The sequence below is a fragment of the Lissotriton vulgaris genome, chromosome 3_1 (assembly GCF_964263255.1).
Source record: "Lissotriton vulgaris chromosome 3_1, aLisVul1.2, whole genome shotgun sequence".
NCBI lineage: Eukaryota > Metazoa > Chordata > Amphibia > Caudata > Salamandridae > Lissotriton > Lissotriton vulgaris.
Window position 1 is genome coordinate 239683078 of NC_141689.1, and position 23961 is coordinate 239707038.

Here is a 23961-nt window from a genome sequence, read left to right on the forward strand (position 1 = left end):
CAGCCGGCAGATGATGGATTATGTAGCAAGTGCAGCAAATCCATAACTATGCGGAAAAAGTCACAACCTCAGAATCATATAATTCCAGTGAATATGTTTCAAAAACCAAAAGGCATTGGCTAACCACATACTTAAGAATCAGAGACTAGAGCAAGGATTACAAGAAGATTTCAGCAGCCGGACCCTTCAAAAAAGAAAAGAAGGTAGAGCTACTAACCACGTATTTTTAGATAATCCTGTTCAGGCCATAGAGTACGGCTCATACCATTTTTTAAAGAAACTCTTGTTTGGAACTCATTCTAGGCAGACATTAGCTTGGCCTTTCTAATATGTATCAAGCGGGCATCCTAAAGCTTTGGTACCTTTCTAGGGGTTGTTTGAGGTTAGAGGTTTTTCTAAATCTGGCATGTCTAGTTTGTGCTGAGGTTGGCTTCTTAGGATTCTGTTCTGCTGCAGTCCTGGAGGGTTTATGACTAAAATTCAGGTTAGTTCTGGTGGGGATCATCTTGTAAATAATGTATGCACTCTCATGCAAAGACACCCATGTGTGTAATGAGCTGAGATCTTTTCTCAAACACAAGTAACTCATATAGTGATTGGAATGCTTGCTTATTGTATTTTGAAAATAGGGAGAACCGTATATTACCATTTTAGATTTATTTTGCATTTAAATATTGGACCGCTATAATATCATAAGCATTGCTCAAATCAACTATAACCTCCAAAATGTCTCAAAATTGCTATTTTCACAAACAATATATGCTGTCATGTAGACTTGGTGGTGATTTGTGTCTCACTTTTTGGATTGCAGTTAATGAATATTTAATTTACTAGGACATCTGGTCATTAAAGTTCTTACTCTGAGGTTGATGGATGGGATAACATTAAAGGGTGTGAAAATTCTAAAGCGTTTATATTTTGCAGTGTACCAATTCTGTATGTGCCAGTATGCCTCTACAACATACAAATACATGTATACAAGTAGCTTGTAGAAATTTGAATTTTAATTACTAATTCAAAATCATTGATTATCTGCCATGGTGTATTGTTTATTATTAACATAAAAGTTGAATTCCAACTAAAATAATGTGTTGTTGTGCTAGGAGACAGAAGGTTACTCTGGTTCTGACATCAAGCTGGTGTGTAAAGAAGCAGCTATGAGGCCAGTGAGAAAAATCTTTGATGCCCTTGAAAATCATCAGGCAGGCACAGGTATGTAACAAAAACTCTCAATAAATATCTTTACTGGATGGCACGATTTGCTGTATGTTGGATTACATCACCTTTTACTAATAACAGATTCTTTTTTTTTACTAGTGCGTCATTCATGGCTGAACCTTTTCAATTTTTTTTAAAGCCATCATAATATGTGACGTATGAAAACCTTTTATGGAAACTCTTGTCAGATTAAGTTATGCATTAAAGGAAGCCATGTTAACAACATACATTTATTACACTGAAATTCAGTGATCTTGGGACATTTGTCAAGTTGAAAAAGTACTTTTTTCAGTTTTTTTTTTTAACTTGATGCGCCCACACCACTACCCGCTATTTGTCTCTTTTTTTCTACTCTCCTTTTTTATCTTTCTGATTTTTTTACTACTCTGTGACTCTTTGCTTACAACCTCCTTCTTTTATTTTATCAATTTGTTTTTTATTTAGAGTGATTTATAAAGCGCACACATGATCCAGGGGTATCAGACCGCTGCACATAGGGTTGAATGAAAGAAGATGAAAGGTATAGACAGCTGCACCAAAAGTAAAGGGCTGCAAAGGGCTGTTGCAACAGTTATCACAATTATAAAACTGTCGGTCCATTAATATTCCATTAGTCTTCATTGTTCTAGTGACGTTTGGTGGGTATTTGCGGCTTCTCTGAAACTATTCGGAACCACGTTGCCAGAGGATCAGAGAGATTGAGGGTTCTCCGGTAAACGACGTGCCTCTGACCAATCTAGAAGTTGCTGGCATGAGACGTTCCTTGTGCCCGTCTCTCCGAAAGTCTATGTCAGGAATCTATTCATTAGGATCTTTTTTACCTCTTTTTTGAAGAAGTGGGTCGATGGATTTGAGCGTACCTTGGGTGGTAAGGCACTCCAGATCCTTGGCGTTGCTCCAGAGAAAGATTGTGTGTAAGTGTTTGTTTTTGGAATATAGGAGGTTCCAGCCTGAGAGAGTTAGCACTTCTTAGGTAGCGGCTGCCACCGGATATTCAAATCTTTTCTGCCAGATAACTTTTAAAATGTAATGCTTTGTGTGTGAGGCAGGCTATTTTCAGTTGAGTTCTTGCTTCAAGGGGAAGCCAGTTTAGATACCTAAGTGGGGGGAAATGTAGGCAAAGCATCTTGTTCCAGTTACCAGTCTCGCTGCCGCATTAGGAGTCGTTTTGAGTGGAGCTGTTCTCCTTTTGGGTAGTCCTGACAGGGTCACTGCACCGTATTCCAGCCTGGAGACCACAAGTGCTTGTACTGCTTGTTTGAAGTCGGAAGGTGGTAGAAATGGTTAAAGTTTTTTTCAGTATTCGGAGTTGGAATGTCGCACTGCGTGTGGTTGCACTAATGTGAGCTCTCATATTTATCAATCAAACAAACATCTGTAAAGTGCACCACATACCCGCGAGGGTCTCAATGCGTTGGGGGTGGGGGGGCGCGGGATGGTGGCGAGTGAGAGGTTGGCGGAGCGTAGCTGGCAGTTGGGGATGTTGAAGGAGAGCCGTCTGTTGAGGTAGGCTGGGCCGGTCTTGTGGAGTGCCTTGTGTGCATGGGTGAGGAGCTTGAAGGATATCCTCTTGTTGACCGGGAGCCAGTGTAGGTTTCTCAGGTGGGGGATGATGTGGCCGTGGCGTGGTAGGTCGAGGATCAGTCGTGCCGAGGCGTTTTAGATGCGTTGTAGTTGTTTGAGCTTGATCGGGGCTCCCGCATAGAGGGCGTTTCCGTAGTCAAGTCTGCTGCTGACGAGGGCCTGGGTGACTGTCTTTGTTGTATCTGTCGGGTTCCATCTGTAGATCTTGCAGAGCATGCGGAGGGTTTTGAAGCAGGAGGGGGAGAAGGCATTGACTTGCGGTCATTGAGAGCATTGTGTCGAGGATGATTCCCAGGTTGCGTGCGTGGTCGGTGGGTGTCGGGGCTGCCCCCAGTGCCGTTGGCCACCAGGAGTTGTCCCAGGCTGAAGGGTTGGAGCCGAGGATGAGGACCTCTGTCTCGTCCGAGTTCATTTTCAGACGGCTGGTCTTCATCCAGTCGGTGACGGCCTTCATTCCTTCGTGGAGGTTAGCTTTGGCGGTGATGCTTTGGCGGTGATGGGGTCCTTGGTGAGGGAGAGGATCAGCTGGGTGTCGTCGGCGTAGGAGATTATGTTGAGGTCGTGCTGTCGGGCTATGTGTGCGAGTGGGGCCATGTAAATGTTGAACAGCGTCGGGCTGAGGGAGGATTCCTAGGGTACGCCCCAGATGATCTCGGAGGCTTTGGAACGGAATGGGGGGAGGCGGACGCTCTGGTTTCTGCCGGAGAGGAAGGAGGTGGTCCAATCTATAGCCTTGTCTCCGATCCCTGCGGTGTGGAGGCGTGCGTGTAGTGTGCGGTGGCAGACGGTGTCGATATTTAGACTCTTGTCCAATGTTATTCCAAAGGATTTCGTGGAGTCAATGATGGTAGGTTTGCAATTGAGTGCACCAAGGTGCTTGAGCCAGTCCTGGATGAGTGAGGAGCTGTCTGGAGGGGAGAAAAGAAGGAATTCACTTTTCAGAGAGTTCAACTTGTGGTTATTTTGAGAGAGCCAGGCCTGGGTTTTGACTAAAGTGTTATTTATTTGAATGACATCGTCTAGGGAGGATATCTTTAAGTATAGTTGTGTATCGCCTGCTTACATGTGGTTTTCAATGTTTGATTGGTTCAGGATTTCAGTTAGTGGTTTCATATAAAGGTTAAAGAGTGTGAGTGAGATGGTCAACCCTTGGGGGACCCCACATCTCACTGGTATGAAGTCAGAGAGTGAGTTGCCAAGTATGATGCACTGTGAGCAATTCTGTAGGAAGGAAGCAAAACAATAAAGCACTTTCATAGACAACCCCATTCTGTGTTCTAGTACTTTTAGAAGGATGTTGTGATTGACCGTGTCAAACACTGATGAGAGATCTAGGAGGATGAGTAAGCGTGAGTCATTGTTGTTTTGCCCAGGTTAACAGGTGTAAAATATTTTGCATTTTTCATAACCAGTTACATGTAGTAATTGAGTCCCGTAGCCAAGGTGTACTTTAAGCAGTTTTATTAAGTTCAGTTACAGGTAGTTGAGTTGTAGAGTTGCAGCCTCACCAGGAGCAGTCTACCTGCTGCTCAGCCCATCCTCCAACTGTCATACTCCAGCATCCAGGCACCTAAACATTCCATTAAAGACCATCACACCAACATTCCATGCATCACATTCATACTGGCCGAGCAGCTAGGGAGAAAGTAACAGAGAGTAACCCAATAAATATAATACAGGTTACAACATACCTTCCCTTTCAATTACACAAAACAAAATTAGAAACCACTAAGAAGAAAAAAGTTCAACAAGGAGAACCCCAAGAAACAGAAAAATAAAAAAGTAGAGAAAAAGCAAGAAAAAGTGAACCAAACCTTGAAGGGATCATAGCAAAGATACCAAGAAAATGAAGCATGAGCAAGGAAGAAAATACACCGAAGATATGCAAGAGTAAGAGAAAATGAAATAGAAGGTTAAGACCGAAGTACAAGAGAAATGGAACGAAAATTCAGAAAAAATATACAAGAGATGTACAGGAAGTACATGTAAGAAGAATAAAAAATGTAGAGGAGATGCAAAAATAAATATGCATATATATATATATATATATATATATATATTACCTACTGGCAGTCGCCAGTAGGTATATATAGTTAGGATTTTTTCTCTATGGGATTTTTGAAAATTCTATGTCTAATAATTTTGGCGTTTGTGGACGGAATTGGCTGAAATTTTCAGGAAAATGGAACATTTTGTTTCTGAGCAGCCCCTGACAATTTGGGGGGGTTTCATCAAGGGGGGGCCGAGAAGAAAGGGGGGTCCCAAAACGCGTTTTTCCCATGTTAATTTCCATAGGGCGGTTGGCCTCACTTTTAGCTCGAACGGCTGAATGGATTTGCACGAAACTTGGCAAAATTGTAGGGACTGTTAGCCCGATGTGCCTTTGCTAGGTCTCAATATATGTGCTCCAGTGGATTTTGAGTAATTTAGGTTCAAAAAAAGATATATATCTGGGCGGAGCCTAACCACACATCTGATCTGATTGGCTGTCAGCACTTCATCCAAGAAGTGTTGGCAGCCATCTTGGGACCAATATACATGATAGCACCTCATTAAAAAGCATTGTAGTTAATAGAGGGTTTTAGGACTTTAGTTACATTATAAATCATTTGTTGATTGTACCATACTCGTTTTAGGAATTGTGGTGGGTTCTAAGGTGATTTTACCATGTGAAAAAACCTTCTGCTGTGATATCATGAATATTGTTTGAAAGAAAACTAATATCTCATGATTTTCCCACAGTGGTTTGGAAGGGGATCTATAAGCTAAACTGAAAGCATATTTTCTGTAAATTCACATTATCTTTCTCAGTCATGTGAAAATGAAGTCTGACATTCTCAGTAAAACATGTACATCCAACAAGGACAGAGACTGTCAGTTGATTCCTTTGTGCTCTACTGCAGCCTCCTAAAGTGTTCTAAAGAACAACTAGAGCGCTAACAGTCCTACGTATTACAAAGGTATAGCACACCTGGAGCCATCGTGATGGGAATAAAGTGGTAACTCTTAAAACATTTAATTTAAAAAGGAACAAAATGAGGGGGTATATTATGCAATGGAAGGTATTATTAGTGCTGCAGAAAGAAAAATTAGGGCACATTTTGAGTGACTTTTCAAATCCTCTTCTATTTCATTAAAAAATTCTGACATGCAGTCTCCCAAAATGGCCACCAGAGACAAAAGAGCCCAAATGTAGCCCAAATATCACCCAGATGTAGCCCAAGTATAGCCCAATGACAGAATGTCCCAGAGTGTTCTAAAGAACAACTAGAGCGCTAACAGTCCTACTTATTACAAAGGTATGGCACACCTGAAGCCATCTTGATTGGAATAAAGGGGTAACTCTTAAAACATTTAATTTAAAAAGGAACAAAATGAGGGGGTATATTTTGCCATATGAATTATGATTAGTGCTGCAGAAAGAAAAATTAGGGCACATTTTGAGTGACTTCTCAAACCCTCTTCAATTTCATTAAAAAATTCTGACATACAGTCTCCCAAGATGGCCACCAGAGACAAAAGAGCCTAAATGTAGCCCAAATATCACCCAGATGTACCCCAAGTATAGCCCAATGACAGAATGTCCCAGAGTGTTCTAAAGAACAACTAGAGCGCTAACAGTCTTACTTATGACAAAAGTATGGCACACCAGAAGCCATCTTGATTGGAATGAAGTGGTAAGTCTGAAAACACTCAATTTAAAAAGGAACAACATGAGGGGGTTAATTTTGCCATAGAAAGTATGATTAGTGCTTCAGAAAGAAAAATGAGGGATCATTTTGAGTGACTTCTCAAATCCTCTTCTATTTCATTAAAAAAATTCTGACATGCAGACTGAAACATGCACTTTGAATACCAGCAGCAGACGTCCCTGGTGAGCAGTAGCTTTACTACAGTGATCTAATGTGCAACTAGAGTGCTAACATTCAGAATTTATGGCAAATGTGTGACACATCTGAATGCCTTCTTGATGGAACCAAAGTAAACAAGCATTGAAAATGCAATAGATCTCGCCCTCGTTTAAGTTAAAGCCATTCTGTTTGTAATGAGGTGGCTTTTTAGCTTTGCTTTTATTAGTGTTTTTTCAACTTTCATGTAAATAACATGCATCTGTATGCATATAAGTATATGTATGCATGCATTTATGTTTGTATTTATATAGATATACAGATGATATATGTTTATATATGTATGTATATATATATATATTCACTGAAAAAAACAAAGGTTATAGACCATATATAGTTAGGAATTAGCATTTACAAAACCTTGAAAATTCACTGAAAAAACCATAGGTTATAGACCATATATAGTTAGGAATTAGCATTTACAAAACCTTGAAAATTCACTGAAAAAACCATAGGTTATAGACCATATATAGTTAGGAATTCGCATTTACAAAACCTTATTTTACTCACACAAAACCATTGAAATTCCATATATAGTTAGTTGCACTAACTATATATCGCGCACCCGCAATCCACTGCTGATGATGTCACATATTACATCATTCATGACATGGTCAGTGACATCACTGATGACATCTCAAATGACATCACTGATGACATCACTGATGATAACATCCAGTGACTGTATGTTTCTGTAAAGTTAAAATATGTCTTACATATTGAAGAATGAGTGGATGTATAAGTGTCTGGATGAAGGATTTAGTAGGTGCATGACTGACTGTATGAGGGAGTGATTAAATGTGTCTCACTGAGTGCATGGGTTAGTGACTAAACTGTCTTAATTTGTGCATCATTATGTCTGTTGTTCTGTAAACTGTTGCATGTGTTGATAAGTAGCTATATGAGTAACTATATGGGTTATTGATTGGTTGCCCAAGTATTTGTATGGGAGACTGAGTGTGTGTGTGGGTGGCTGGGAGGTGTATGACTCTGTGCATAGATGTGTGAGCAGTTGATTCACTAGATGTATGGTTTCAAAAGTGCATGTGGAAACAGCTGTATGGGCGGTTGACTGTGTGCATGAGTGTATTGGTGAGTGAATGGATATCTCAGTGCTACATGTCAAAGTAAGTACATATGTAAAACACAGTACATGTGAGAGTTGACATATATAAATAACTGTGCATAAGAGCCAGTGAATGTGTGAGTGGCTGTATGGATCATTGTGAACTTGTATCAGGGATTGTATAAGAGAGTAAATATGTGTTAGTATATGTTTGAATAAGTAAAGTTTGTATAACTGTATAGTTGAGGAAATGGAGGTGTGATTGATTCTTTGCATGGCTGACTAGGTGTGTGAGTGACTCCATGGATGAGTGACAGTCTGTGAGTGTCTGTTTACACTGATTGTATCTAAGGTTATATTAGAGTCTGAAGAGGTTCATCGTATTATCACATGAATGATATCATCAGTGATGTGATCAGTAATGTCAAATGAGATGTCATCAGTGATGTCATCAGTGATGTCATTTGAGATGTCATCAGTGATGTCATTTGAGATGTCATCAGTGATGTCATCAGTGATGTCACTGACCATGTCATGAATGATGTAATATGTGACATCATCAGCAGTGGATTGCGGGTGCGCGATATATAGTTAGTGCAACTAACTATATATGGAATTTCAATGGCTTTGTGTGAGTAAAATAAGGTTTTGTAAATGCGAATTCCTAACTATATATGGTCTATAACCTATGGTTTTTTCAGTGAATATATATATATATATATATATATATATATATATTGTCCAAATTCGCCTTTGCTCGGGAGGTCACGCCACAGCGCCTTCAGTGAAAAAAGCAACCAGCTCGCTTTATTTTCTCCTCTTTATTTAATTAGACTTGCCGACGCGTTTCAGGATACCAATCCCTTCTTCTTGGGCACAAGCAGCTGAATGAAGGCACACCTGGTTTTGTTCCCTTTTTGACACGTTGATGTTCACGCCCACAGTGGGTGTTGCTGTTGGATTCTGGGATATCGTGTCCTTGGGTGTGTTCTCGTAAATACCTTTAGTAGGTTTGTTCATGTTGCTTGTAAATAAAATAAAGTAAATCACCTTTGTAGGTAGAGGAATTAAAACGGCGCTGTGGCGTGACCTCCCGAGCAAAGGCGAATTTGGACAATACACAATTTCACGGCTGCCAGCCGTGGGGAGGAGCACCGTCGCAGGCTGGGGGAGACAAACAAACCGACATGCGAACTTGCAGCTCAGAACGTTCTGAGCAGAGAAAGCACATCGCCAGGCTAACTAAACTGGCCGTTTTAATTCCTCTACCTACAAAGGTGATTTACTTTATTTTATTTACAAGCAACATGAACGAACCTACTAAAGGTATTTACGAGAACACACCCAAGGAACACGATATCCCAGAATCCAACAGCAACACCCACTGTGGGCGTGAACATCAACGTGTCACAAAGGGAACAAAACCAGGTGTGCCTTCATTCAGCTGCTTGTGCCCAAGAAGAAGGGATTGGTATCCTGAAACGCGTCGGCAAGTCTAATTAAATAAAGAGGAGAAAATAAAGCGAGCTGGTTGCTTTTTTCACTGAAGGCGCTGTGGCGTGACCTCCCGAGCAAAGGCGAATTTGGACAATACACAATTTCACGGCTGCCAGCCGTGGGGAGGAGCACCGTCGCAGGCTGGGGGAGACAAACAAACCGGCATGCGAACTTGCAGCTCAGAACGTTCTGAGCAGAGAAAGCACATCGCCAGGCTAACTAAACTGGCCGTTTTAATTCCTCTACCTACAAAGGTGATTTACTTTATTTTATTTACAAGCAACATGAACGAACCTACTAAAGGTATTTACGAGAACACACCCAAGGACACGATATCCCAGAATCCAACAGCAACACCCACTGTGGGCGTGAACATCAACGTGTCAAAAAGGGAACAAAATCAGGTGTGCCTTCATTCAGCTGCTTGTGCCCAAGAAGAAGGGATTGGTATCCTGAAACGCGTCGGCAAGTCTAATTAAATAGAGGAGAAAATAAAGCGAGCTGGTTGCTTTTTTCACTGAAGGCGCTGTGGCGTGACCTCCCGAGCAAAGGCGAATTTGGACAATATATATATATATATATATATATATATATATATATATATATATATATATATATATATATATATATATATATATATATATATATATATATATATATATATATAACCACCCATCATCCTCCTATAAAAAAATGTTTTTTAAAGAAATAATAGAAATGGGTGAAGGACACCCAAACTTACTTTTCCTAAAATACAGTTGAAAAACTGGACCAGAAGCAACATGAAACATCTATACCCGACATCAACCCAAAAAACTTGTTAAGGAAAAGAAAGAAAAAGAAGATTGAGAGCTAACCATACAGCCACAGAGGCATGGGGACAGACACAGTGAGAATAAGATACCAAACAACGAACATGCAGCACAGGACAAATAAAACACCATTAGCAAACAAATGTAAGCATGTACCGCAGTGTTAACAAAACAAGGGCACACATGGTACTAAACTCCATTAGAACCCAACTTGGGTTTAGAAACGTAAAAAGAGCAACAGAAAACATGGGACTTGTACCCATAAGCAATATAAAACATGGGACTCTTACCCATTGGAACTCGTCTGTGGTGGTAAGAGTGTAAATGTAAATACATGTAAATGTTTTTGTACTTGTATAGCACACAGCTACCCAACAAGGGTCTCCCGGCGCTTGTACTCATACCGCTGAGGAACCCTTCCTGGCTTTCCGTGTGAAGTGTCCACTCCTGGACACCCCCATGGTGAAACCAGGCATCCCCAGCGCTGTTGGGGTCCGTTGTGGAGATTAAGCAAGCTATTGCCCAGAGTTGCAAGGTGGGCCCATGATTAGAATAGGCACTGAGGCGTGAACATCAGGTCAGAGGAATTTATGAGCCCGAGACCCGCCGAGGTAGGAATCGAACCCTGGTCCCGGGCCTGAGCTCTGCATCAAGGTCTGCCGCTCTAACCATTTGAGCCACACTTCTCCACAAAACAAAACAAAACAAAACAATTGCATACATGGGACTTGTACCAATTAGAAATAGAAAAACATGGAACTCATATCCATTAGAAACCCTAAGTGGAGGTTAGATTGTGAATAAAAAGTTGAATATATGGGACTGGTACCAATTAGAACCCCTATGTGGAGGTAAACCTGTATAAGGGAAAAGACCCCATGAAAGTACCCTCTCATAAAGGAAAAGACTAACTGTGTTGACTGGGATTAAAACCCAATAACTGTGATAACCATGTTGAATGGGACTACAACCCATTAACTGTGAAAACTTTGTTCAATGTGACTAAAACCCATCAACTGTGGAAAGGGACAGACACCCTTTGGACCACCCCTCGTGTAAGGGTAAAGTAGAAACATGCAAAAGGGGCTTACCCCGCTAAAACAACAAAAACGTGAACATTTTAATATCCATCTTCCAAAATATGTCTATATAATCTAGTGTTGCACTGAAGACTGGAATCCTTTAAATGTGTTCTGTAATACAGTAATATGTCAATTAAACTATATATAGATATGAGTCATAGCATGACATGTCAGCGACAGATATACATAGCAGTGACTGAGATATAATTTGCAGCACAGATGTTGTTTTCTTGAAACTGACAAATTGAGAGACAAACATTTAATATCTGCTTCGATTTTTGGGATACAGGAGTTCAAAATGTTTATATTTTTCTCAGCCAAGATGATAACTTTACGATACGTACCTCCCGTAGCCATGATGTAAATCTAATTTACTTAATCTAGCAGTCCTGGTAAAAGGTGGAGAAGAGTTTAAATGCTTCTTAGAAGAAATGGCTTGGTTGAGATCTAAAGGGTTCCTCTGTCTCTCCCAGGAACCTGTTAATGGATGGTTGTCTCAGTTTCCCTTCAGAGGCCACCACCCTTCTCTCGCACGCTGCAGTGCTCTGTGAAAGCTACTGTGTATTGGTTTCACTGAGACATGAAGAAGACTTCTATTCTGTAGATGGGATGGTCTGGTCCTGTGGAGAAGGTGGGTGATTCATTATTCGGCCAGACTTTTCCCTAGTAAGGGTGCACTCTGCAGTTTTAGATTTCATTGAAGCCCACTGCAAGACTTAGGGAGGCCTGAAAGTAAATCTTGCAAGACTTCATTTATATCATACTGCTGGAAAATGGGGACTAGAGTGTGGTGTGGACTAGTGTAAGTCAGGATAAAATACTCAAATTAAAGGCTCACTATTAGTACTATTAGTCATCTTAAAAATACACAAGACAGTTAATTTTAAGAGAGTTTAACAGTTGAGTAGAAAAGTAGATACACTGCAGGAAGAAGTCCATGGTGCTCTTTAGAGGTAGCTTCCTGATAATGGCATTCCTGGAATATGACTTCTCCTGCTGGACATGTCTTACTCAAGGTTTATAATCAGTCAGCTATTTAATTTGACTGCCAGAAACGTAGAAAACTGGGTCTACTTTTGAGTGAGATTTTGTCTGGATTACAGGGGCAATTTGTCTCCTGGAGAGACTAAGAGTGCTTGGAGTAAATTAACCTGGAGACAGAGAGCTACTGACTTACTTTAAGTCATCTGAGAGTGCTCAGAGTATTCAAGGAAGCTTGTTTCATTTCTGGGGGAGAACTGGAGAGCCTGCTGCAGACACTCATGAGCCAGCCTTACTTTGTGGTTTGATTCCTCTGAGCTTTTTCAGTCGGATGTCTTTACTTCTCCGACGATTCCTGTAAAATGTATGTGACCGTCAACATCCGTTACCACCTGCACTTCTCCAGGACTCTGTCCAGATACAACCTTAAGGTTGACCCTGGTGAACAATTTTTTGCTTCATATGTTTTTTTTCTAAGATTGTTGGTTGAATCCTGCACTGGTAGCTTAGAAACTGGGAATACCGTGCTTGCAATCAACACTCTGCTGAACCCTCCGAAACCTTTATCTGTTTATATATTTTTGCTAGTGGTTTAGACGCCATGGGTTCTTACATTTATTTTCAATTGTAGCATATTGCTTTAATCATGATGTAGTAAGATACAATGGTATAGATTGGGTTTCTTCTATATCCCAAGATGAAGCTTTAGTATGAGAAGAGAAACCCCAGCCTCCACATTGCAATCTCACCAGCATCAACAGCCCCAAAGTAAAATCCCACAAGAGCTTTCCCCAAAAGCTTCTAAGCCTGAACTTCTAGCAGATTCAGAGATATAAACAAGGCTGAGGCCCCAGATACCATACACCTCCCTCCCCAAATAAAACAGAGGGAAACAAAAAAAATACAAGAAATGCAAAGGATAACACTGTTAAAACATTCTAAATTAGAATGCATTAAAACTGAAATAATTCCCTATGAGGAAAATGTTGGGACTGGTAAAGTTAATTTTTTCATCATAGAAATTCTGTTGAGGTTAAAGGAGCATCCATCTTATAACTATACTGCCACTTTGAACAGCTGGATCAGCCAGGATTGCCGAACTTTAGAGACCCAGGCTTGGAAGATTTCACCTTCCCCATGGAACCAACCCTCACACTACGAAAGTCAGCATTGTTAACAGATTGTTCAGTTTAAGTAATCACAGTGTGTTCACCTTTGCCACTTGTCAATTTAACTTTGCTGTTCATAGGAGCACCTGTTGCAAATGCTTTGAGTTACCATTTATGACCATTTAGTGATTATAGCTTTGTTAAACCATACACAGTTGTGTATTACTTTTGTTTGGCCACAGAAGCCTAGGCATGATGCTACTCCCAAGGGAATCATTGTGTACCCGGATACCGGGTGGCCCCTTACAATTTCAATAGCTTAACTGACTTACAGTCAAAACCGACCACTGCGCCCACCACGGCCTGGTCGCCCCCAAGCCCCCTGCCTGCTCCTCCTTACCTGTGAGATTCCAGGAGCCTGACACCAGACGCCGAGCCTACGCCGCAGGGCCGCCCCAGCGCCCCAGCCGCCGCAGGGCCGCCAGCCGAGCCCCCAGCTTTTCCCGCTGGCGCTGACCCGAACCCGCCCCCCCCCCCCCGCCTGCCGATTGGTCCTCGCGCTTCCCGCCTCCCAGCGGACCCTCCCTCCCGGCTCCCTTCTTATGACGCCCCCAGAGCGAACGCGCAGCGGACGCGCGCAGCGGGAGCACCGACTGAGGACCGAAGGTGCGCCAAAGGTAAGCCCGTCAGCGCCCGTCCGCGTCTGGACCGCGCCCAGCGCCAGGACCCCTGGCCCCCTCAGACCCCAGCCCACCCGCTGGACGTACAACGCCGCCTCCCTCAACACACTCAACACCGGCCGAATCCTGGGATGCTACCGAGCCACCCCGAGACGAACCCACGGACCCTCCAGCTGCCACGCCTGCAAGTTCACCTGCATCCGGACCTGTCCCGCACCAACACCCGCCAAGCCAAACACCAGCAGCAACCACCTGAAGTGCATCCTCCTCAACACCCGCTCCGTCCACAGACACGCCATCGAACTCTGGAACCTCCTCGACACCACAGCTCCTGACGTCGCCTTCCTCACGGAAACCTGGATGAACGACTCCTCAGCGCCCGACATCGCCATCGCCATCCCAGAGGGCTACAAGATCACCCGAAGAGACTGCGACAACCAGACTGGAGGAGGCATCGCCATCATCTACAGGGACACCATCCGCATCAAGACCAATACCGACGACACCCTGACAACCGCTGAACACCTGCACTTCCAGATCCACACGGACCCCAAAACCACCCTCAGAGGCACCCTGATCTACCGACCCCCGGGACCACGCACACAATTCAGTGAGGACATCGCCGACTTCATCAGCCCGCATGCCCTCCCCTCCGCTGACTACATCCTCCTGGGGGACATCAACTTCCACCTGGAGAACAACAACGACCGCAACACCATCACCCTGCTCGACAACCTCGCCAACCTCGGTCTCAAGCAGCTGGTATCCACCCCCACCCACCTCGCCGGACACACACTCGACGCCGTCTTCTCATCCTGCAAAGACATCGCCTTCAGCCACGCCACCGGACTCCACTGGACGGACCACAGCTGCGTCCACTTCAGCTTCAGAAGGACCACGATCCACCACCACCAGCAACAGGTTGCTCGAAGAAGCTGGAACAAGATCACAGCCGACCAGCTCGCCGCTTCCCTGAGCCAGCACCCTCCAGCCAGCTCAGCGAACCCCAGCCAGGCTGCCGACAACCTCACGAAGTGGATCAGCAACTGCGCGGACGAACTCGCCCCACTGAGGACCCCGCCCATCAGACCCGGCAGCAAGAAGGCCCCATGGTTCACCGACGAACTCAAGAGCTCCAAGAAGAACTGCTGAGCCCTCGAGAAAGCCTGGAGAAGGGAACCAACACTGGACAACATGACCACCCTCAAGCTTGCCACCCGGAAACACCACCAACTAATCCGCGCCACCAAGAAAACTGCATTCAAGGACCGGCTGGACAACAACGCACACAACTGCAAGGAACTCTTCAACATCGTGAAAGAGCTCTCCAACTTCAACGCCGGCAACAACGACATCACCCCATCGCAAGACCTCTACAACTCCCTCGCCTCCTACTTCCACAACAAGATCGCGGACATACACAACAGCTTCAGCACTCAACCGACGCACGCCACGACCAAACCACCGCACCCCACCACCACCCTCCGCGCCTGGACTCCGATCAGCACCGAAGACACCGTCCGCATGATGAACTCCATCCACTCCGGATCCCAAACGACCCCTGCCCTCACCACGTCTTCAACAAGGCCGACGCTGTCATCGCACCCCACCTGCGGGACATCATCAACACCTCCTTCGACACCGCCACCTTCCTGGAGAGCTGGAAGCATGCCGAACTCAGCGCCCTACTCAAGAAACCTACAGCGGACCCCACTGAACCCAAGAATTACCGCCCCATCTCGCTCCTCCCGTTTCCAGCCAAAGTCATCGAGAAGACCGTCAACAAGCAGCTGGCCGCCTTCCTCGAGACGAATGGATCCCTCGACCCCTCACAGTCTGGCTTCCGAGCCAACCACAGCACCGAGACCGCCCTCATCGCTGCCACCGATGACATCCGAGCCCTGATGGACAACGGAGAAACAGCGGCCCTCATCCTCCTAGACCTCTCCGCGGCATTCGACACTGTCTGCCACCGCACCCTAGTGCAGCGCCTCAGCAACGTCGGAATCCAGGAGAGGGCACTGGAGTGGATCATCTCCTTCCTCGACGGAAGAACACAGAGAGTCCGACTACCACCGTACAAGTCAGAGGCCACCGAAGTCATCTGCGGCGTCCCTCAAGGATCCTCGCTGAGCCCCACCCTCTTCAACGTCTACATGAGCCCCCTCGCGGCCATCGCACGCCAGCACAACCACAACATCATCTCCTACGCTGACGACCTTCACGAAGGGATTTTTTTTTTTTTTTTTAATTTCTTATATAGCGCCTGAATCGACCCCCGAAGGGGTATCTCCGCGCTTGCCTTGGGAACCCGTCCTGGCTTTTCCCTGTGAGATAGCCCCTACAGGGCATCCCCAAGGTGAAAGCCAGGCATCCCGCCGCGGGGGGCCGTTGTGGAGATTAAGCAAGCTTAATGCCCAGAGTGTGAACCCATGATTAGGTCAGGCACCGAAGCGAGAATTATCGAGTCCATGGACATTTGAGCTCAAGACCCTGCCGCGTCAGGAATTGAACCCTGGTCCCGGGTCTGACCTCTGCTTCAGGGTCTGCCTGCTCTAACCAGTGAGCCACACTTCTCCACCAGACAGGGTAACAGGACTGCCAGTCATTACCAGGTGTTGGGCCTGGAATGTACCCTGCCTGGTGTACAGTCCTGTTACCCTGTCTTGAGTGCCTGACTGCAACTATCTGGTTGCCTGTTTTCTGATGTTAGCCATAGCCTCACATTTATCTAGGGTGTGCACCAACACCTAGGCATGTACCTAGATGTGAGGGAGGCCGTTAACTTGTACTGTGTCTTGCCAGGGCATACCAAGCATGACTTCATTGCACTGACAGTGAACTACTGTTCATATAATGGCTTTAGTATATAAAGGAGTGGTGGAAATATACCGTGTTATTAATCCATAGTTGTGTTCTGACCTTTTTATCAGTCTCATTGGTGTGGGGGCCTACTTGCCCACTCCTATAAAGTTCTGCTTCTCTGCACTAATGCCAGATTCTAGTGCAAACATCCCAAGTGTATCTTTGTTTGTGGCCTGCATAATAATTGAATTGTATGGATGAGTGAGCCGGAGTAATTGAGGCCAGTTGGATCTCTTTTAGAATGCCCATGACCTGGCCTTGGGCACAGGATGGAGGTGAGATTGTGTTCCAAGAAAGTAGAATTGTATTGATGACATTCCTGAACCTGGAGGGAGAAGACAGTGGCCCTGAAGTGGGAGAAAGGCATAAAGTCTCATTTGTAGGGGAATTAGACATTTATCTGAGAGTGACTGCTAAGTAGCCTTCTTGTAGCACTTCCATTTGGTAGATGGTGGGGTAGGAGGGTGGAACTACAGCTTCTGTTGTTTAAGGTGAAAGGGATCTCTCGAAAGAAATCTTTCATTGTGTCTTTCTCCTGGTCACTCTTCAATGTGGTTGACCAACAGGTGCAGAAAACTCACACCTCTTTGTGCCTGTGGTTTGTGTGTTTTAGGCTCGAGACTGCCTTGTTGTGAGGAGCATCACTCTACACAAAAGCTGTGTCTGGAGAGCAGCCTGAAAGAGACACTTGAAATTAGATCCACCATAACTGGTTCTGACAGTGCAGACAATGAATCGATCTCCTGCCTCCTTAGGCTATATAAAAACGAGACCCACTAACCTGCATGTTCCAGTTCCAAGTTCTCTATGACCAAAAAAGGGAGTGCTTCTCAGAGTATTCAGAGGACTGACGTTCAACCGCAGCTGGTTTCTGCCTGATAGACACATTTGCAGAGGTGAGGAGACATTGCCTTAGTCTTGCCTCAGCAGCTGTTCATCTGACATGAAGCACCCAGATGCTAGCCTGCCTGAAGAGAGAGGGAAGGATCCTGCCAGTCCTGAAAAATGATTGTTTTTTCATGGGGAGCCCGAATCAGTGAGACACTGGTGCTGATGGAGTCAGCCAGAATAAATATAATGGAAAAGAGCGATCTTCATGCCCCAGCTGTTGGCAGCAGACCATCTCCTATTCACGGATACATTGAATTCTAGCTGCCCAGTGCCACTGCGCCATGGATTTTGGGTGTAGTTGGTCCTGTGCTGCTGTGACTCAAAAAACGATGACCACTGCTGATCTTTTGCCGCTTTGACCCAAATAACTGTGACTGTGGCTGGTACTGTGCTGCTCTGTCCCAAAGAACTGTCACGGCTGCACTGCACCGCTAAATCTCATAAAAATACAGAAATTGACTCATGTGCCACTGGCCCTGAAGAGACTGAGGCCTGGTCTGAGCTACTTTCACCGAAGAGTATAGTGCCCTGAGCCTGTGCGAAGCCTCGCACCCAGAAGCTATGACAAGATCGACCAACTGTGGCTATCTCAGTTCCACAATGCATGTTTTGCCAACTCCAAAGACTCTCCATCTTCTGCTCCTTCTGCAGCTCTTAAGCCACAACCTTGCTGCAGATGGCGGAAGCTGCATTAGAACGGCAGTTTGTATGCTGTTCGAGAAGCGGGAGAGGGACTGCGTGCTACCACTGGCTGCTGCCACCTAGGAGGGCTTACCGTAGTGAATGAAAGACTGCATTAGCTTTGGAAGACTAGACACCCTGGCAATTCAAGAGGGGGGTAATATGCACCTGAGACTAAATTCACGCTTTTACCTGCAAGGAAGGGAACTGCCATTACCAGAAAGGAGGGGAACTCGGGGGTTAAGGAATCGCAGGGTCGATTTAGGTGCAACTAGCCCAATCACCCAATTCACTAAATTGTCCTTGACCATTATTGCATGTATAGTATTTAGTTTTGCTGTGTATTAATATGCTTTTCTTTTTAAAGCAAAGCACTGAGCTGGATGTGTGATTGTTGAGTTCTGAGCTCAAGCACCCCCCACCACCTCCCTGAGAAACCTGCGACTGCTCGCCATCGCTACCACTGAGCGTCAAGCATTGAAGGGGTTGTACTTAGCCCAGTTTGCATAGGTACAGTAGGGGGGGGGGGCTCAGGACAGGCACATTATCCCAAATCCTACTGTTGAGGACCAGTAGCCAGTGCCCAGAATGGGGTCTGAAACAATGTTTTTAAAAAAATATTCCTGTCCTTTTTAGTTTCTGTATCTTCCAGTGATTTGCATTTCATTCAAAAAATGTATTTGAGAGACATCCATAAGTGCCTTCTTTCTTGAGAAGGTACAGTAATAGTAATAGTAATATTAATAATGATGATGATGATGGAGTGCATTCCTACCTCTTCCAGCTAAATCTCCAGAGGGTGCAGTATTAACACACTCAGCGATATTAGTCAGTGACACATGTTTATTCTTCTTAAAATGCATGAAGGAATCAGTGGCGGCTGCTACCGCTTGGGGGTGTGAAGTCGGAGGAGTGGGTGGGAAGAAATAAATAAAAACACTTACCTGGGTACGGCACCCTCCTCTCCTCCATCCTCTTCTCCCGGCAGCACGGAAGCACACAAGCTCTCAGACTCCCCAAGCCAATGACAATGTTGCTCTCACCAGCATGCGTTGTGATTGGTCTGAGCTCCGTGGCTTGGCGCTCAGACAGGAATTGGGAGCCTGTGCATGGTCTTCACCCGGCCTTGCAATACAGTTGGGTGGAGAAAGCGCACTTAACTGTCCACCCCTCCTTCCCCTGCTTTGACCAGCCCATCCCCGCCCCGTCCTCCAACCAACTGAGCCAGTACGGAAAAATAAAATGATAATAAGATTGTATCATCATTTTCTTTTTTGAACTGCTCAGTGAGCAGTAGGGCCACGCTCCAACGCCGCCAGTAGGAATAATACGTTTGCCTCTGAAATGTCACCTTTAAAGTAATTTTTTTTAAACTTGTTTTTCCGATTCCTGTTGAGTATGCTAGTCAGTGCTGCAGGATCCCTTTTCAACAGCGCGTTCTGTTGATTCACATCTTCTGAACAGCTTCTGCTTCTATATCCGCAATTAGGCGTGCATGTGCTACTTAACCAGTTATGATTGTCAGTACATTACAGGAGTTTTATATTCAGTACTGCACTGATTTTCTTTTTTTTGTTCTTAGGCAACAATGACTTACCTGTGATCAAACTGGACACGGTTACGACAGCAGACTTCCTGGAGGTGATCGCACACACCAAGCCATCTGCGAAGAGCTTGAGCCACAGATACGCAGCCTGGCAGAAGGAGTTTGAGTCGGTGTGAGGAGCCGGGTGTACCAAAGAACTGTCGTGAACTGATCATCTACCTCTGCTCGCCAGGCTTGAACATTTGTCCATCTACTTCTAGGAGTGGGGCCGATCAGGGAAGAAAAGATGCAGGAAAGAACCGGATTGGCTGTGCAATACCGCATGACTTGCTGGGCAAACCATAAATATGGACAGATGAGGGAATGAAAACTTTATCTATGCAAACATCTTCTATGAGATGAAGATTAAACCTGAAATTTTGGATCATCACAAAAAAACACAATTTTACATGGTGTCTGTATTTTTGGTACTGTGTATTCCTGCTAGGTTTCTGCAGGCAAGGAGATGAATTTCTCAGAAAAGCATCACAACAGTACTTCACCTCCCCTGCCCCAGATCATACACCCTCAAAATGAATCCTCAACACGTGCTGGTGTGGAATTAGTACTCTTGAAAGTGGTCAGGTTGAGAACTTTGGAAATTGAAGTCCTCTCCACTAGTGCATTTTCCTTGCACTGGCAACTGTTGAGCTCCAACCATGATCACTCATCCGAGACAGTTGACCAGGCTCTGTGCTCACCCATTCCTGGGCTTCTCTGCTGTGGCCAATCAATTGATGGTATTGTGATCCTGTCCAAATGGTGCCTATGTATGAAATCGATACGTGTTCGTGTGGAAATGGACAGAGGTCACCAGCTCATTTGATATACGCTACCAAAAAAATGCCCTCGGACAACTAATTACCGGATGGAAGGTCCAATTGGCAACCTGGAGCTGAAAGAGTTTCTAGGAGACGTGTGGCTGGAACGTAATCATAATCCACGAGATGTACGCTCGTATCTCGTTTCCATGGATTCAGGAGTGATAACATTGATTTCAATGATTTTGGTACCTTTGTGCAATCCCAGATTTTTGTGGCTAAATGTAAGAGCCAGAAAACCAGCTGCCCATTTAGAGGTTACGTAAAGGTTGGGAAGCATTAGCACACTTCCACTAGTGAAAACAATATGTTATTCCAACAGTACATCTAATCATTTCACTGTGTTTCTCTGGTATAATAGGGTGAAAAAAGTCATAAATGAAAAATGTTGGAAAGTACAATCAAGGACTCCTTATCACCAGAATGCTATCACTGGAGTAAGCAACATCATGTGTCTTTTCACACTTGCCCTCTGACATCACAGGAAGTCACGTCAGATAAGATCTTTGCCCCTCATGACATCACTGAGTGTGATATCACAAGACCTTTGGCCTGATGGCATCACAGGATTTGATATCATTGACGTATAAAAAAAGAGCAAAGTAAAAGAAAAACCATAAGAATGGAATCAGATGTAAGTCTATCTTCATTATCATTCATATAATAGCGTGGATTATGTCGCAATGTGCCAGGTGGCTGAGCCGAAACTCAAGTGACCAGTTGCACCCTCAAATGCCGAGACAGAGTTACACAGACATGAGTATAGTTTCATTTGCACAGGCTTGACCATCTTTTACCAGATAACAGCTATATAAGTCCCATCTCACATCACATCACATCACATAGACCCTCAAACTGGGGACCAAGTACCCAGTGGCGGCTGGCCTCAACAGGAAGGGCAAGGGTGGACGCACGCTTAAGCTTAAGCAAATTTTAAAAAAATCAAAATAAACGGGCACATGCAAATTACCCGAAAACAGGTCCTCCTGCTCCAGACCTGTCGGGCTGCAGCCCAGCCACCAGGAAACTTCCTTGACCAATCAGGGAGCTGCTCTCACCAGCATGAGCTGAGAGCAGCACCCTGATTGGATTGAGTGTCCTCTCTCCCGGCTCCCGATGGCCCTGGAGGCTTGCACTTACTCTAACCCTGCTGATTTAAGACAGCTGGGTTAGAAGTTTCAAAGTGCGCATTTCTGGCTGGTCGTCGCAAGACTGCCGCCCAAAACGGCATGTGCACTTTGAAAAGTGCTGAGGCAACCCACCCTCCTGCCAGTCTCTGCTGCTTCCATCCAGCAGCAGCCCCACCCCCGTCCTGATGCTCGTTCAGGATGGGAGGATGTCATGAAAAATAAAATGGTAATGTTTAATTACCATTTTACCATTCATCTCGGTGCTCGGGGGCAATTAGGTGGGGCCACACTTCGCCGCTCCAAGGGAGGGGCTGCCCTTGCAAGTACCCCTTTCAACACTTGACTCTCCGGATGGCGAGTAGTGTAAGGCTGACTCGGGGAAATGCCATTGGTTTGAAACTCAGACTTGAGTAAATCACTGCAATAACGTTTAGTAATTAAATACCCATGCAGTTCTTTTACGCAAAAGGGAAAGTGAATGTAATGCAAATAACTATGCAATACATTACACCTTTACATAAATAAATAGATACCTTAACGATTTATCACAAGAGGCAACTCCCCGCTAAAACCTTGTTTATTCCAGGTATCTAGGAGGTACCATGTCACAATTTGTGTGCCAGCAAGTCCCAAGCTGGAAAACCAGCAATACACTTCTGTAGGTTTATGTAACCACATATGGCTTGTCACAGTAACGCAGGTTACTACTGCAGGCATTGTCAAGATTTTCAGCCTTTAACAATCACTTTTGATCATTAAAATCTCAAGTCTACTGGCTTTATCATGGCTAATATCTTAGAAAGAGGCACTGGAAATAACTCAGGCCTCTGGCTTCGACATTCCCTTGTATACCATTCTATAACCAACGCCTACAGCCTTAAATATTGACAATTATCCTCTCGCTAGGAAGACATAAATACCCTTCACTCAAGACCTGTTACTTTGTTAATGGCTCAGGGGCTGTAGCTCGCAGGCCTCTTAGCGGCATATTTATGAAAAAGTCACGCAGTGCAGAAAGTCGCCTTGCTGCACTGCGTGACTGGAAAAGGGCAGGAATGCGCCATTTTTAAAAGAATACGGAGCATTCCTGGCCTTGTCCCTGTGCTGGCGCCATTTTGGCTGCCTTACGCCAACGCAGGCACCCTGGTGTCTGGGTTGCATTCAGGATTCTTTTTGTGCAGGAAGTGGCACCTTCCTGCACAAAAACAATCCCGAGAGGCGTATTCCTCAAATGCAGCACACATAGAAAGAAGTAACGAGGAGAAATAAAGATGTTTCTCCTTGTTACACCTCTACTGAGAAGGCAGATCTTTTTGGTGCATTGCCAGCTTTACCAGTTCTGGTAATACTGGGAATGGGTCAAAAACCATGGGAGTTGCGTGGGAGCACCCACACAGCGCCCAGGGGACGCCTTTCTCAGGGCAGAGTCACATAATGCAGTGATTTGCTCTGCTTTGTGTTACTCCAGAGTTATGAGACCACTCAAGGCCACGGAAAGTGGCTGCGTGGCTGTATGAATCTCATTTTGGGTTGCATCACGCTTGCACCACGCTGCGTGGTGTTAACCTTTATATCTTATGCAGGTGTTTTATATTTCTTTTCGTGCAGGTGCTCCTCCCCACTGAGACTGGCTGGTAGGCTCCAGAGCCTGTGTGGTCCGACCAGGTCCTCCACCTGCCTGACATTGCTCTCCTATGCCGAGCGTTTGAGCCGGTTTCCCCATGTCTCTCCGCACTTTTTATGTTCTTAGTTACCTAGCAACAGAGATGCCTTTGTGTGCAGTGCGGGACACGGGAAACAAGGCAAACTGTGCTTCTGGTGTGCAGGGTAAACCAACCACCCACAGAGCTACTATGGAGACGCGGGGGAACTCCCCTGTGCCAAGATTAAACCTATTCTGGTTTCTTTGGAACACTGAGAAGAGGCGGATTCCTCCACCAAATTTAAAAGAAAATGTGTGAAAACATGCATCCTTTAGCTTCCTCTCAGCCTCTGGCTCTACTGCTTCCTCCTCATCGCACAGGACCAGTTTAGCTTCAGGGCTATGGGCG

At 45.0% G+C, this 23961-nt stretch overlaps 1 protein-coding gene across 1 annotated transcript in view; it reads left to right on the forward strand.

The window, feature by feature from the left end:
* Window positions 1-21372, forward strand: part of KATNAL2 (katanin catalytic subunit A1 like 2) — a 306132-nt gene extending 284760 nt beyond the window's left edge. Inside the window, exons 8-9 of the mRNA XM_086963443.1 lie at window positions 1104-1212; window positions 19957-21372. Coding sequence (XP_086819569.1) covers window positions 1104-1212; window positions 19957-20096 — 249 coding nt within the window. The 3' untranslated portion in view covers window positions 20097-21372. The remainder of the gene's footprint in view (window positions 1-1103; window positions 1213-19956) is intronic.
* Window positions 21373-23961: the final 2589 nt, after the last annotated feature.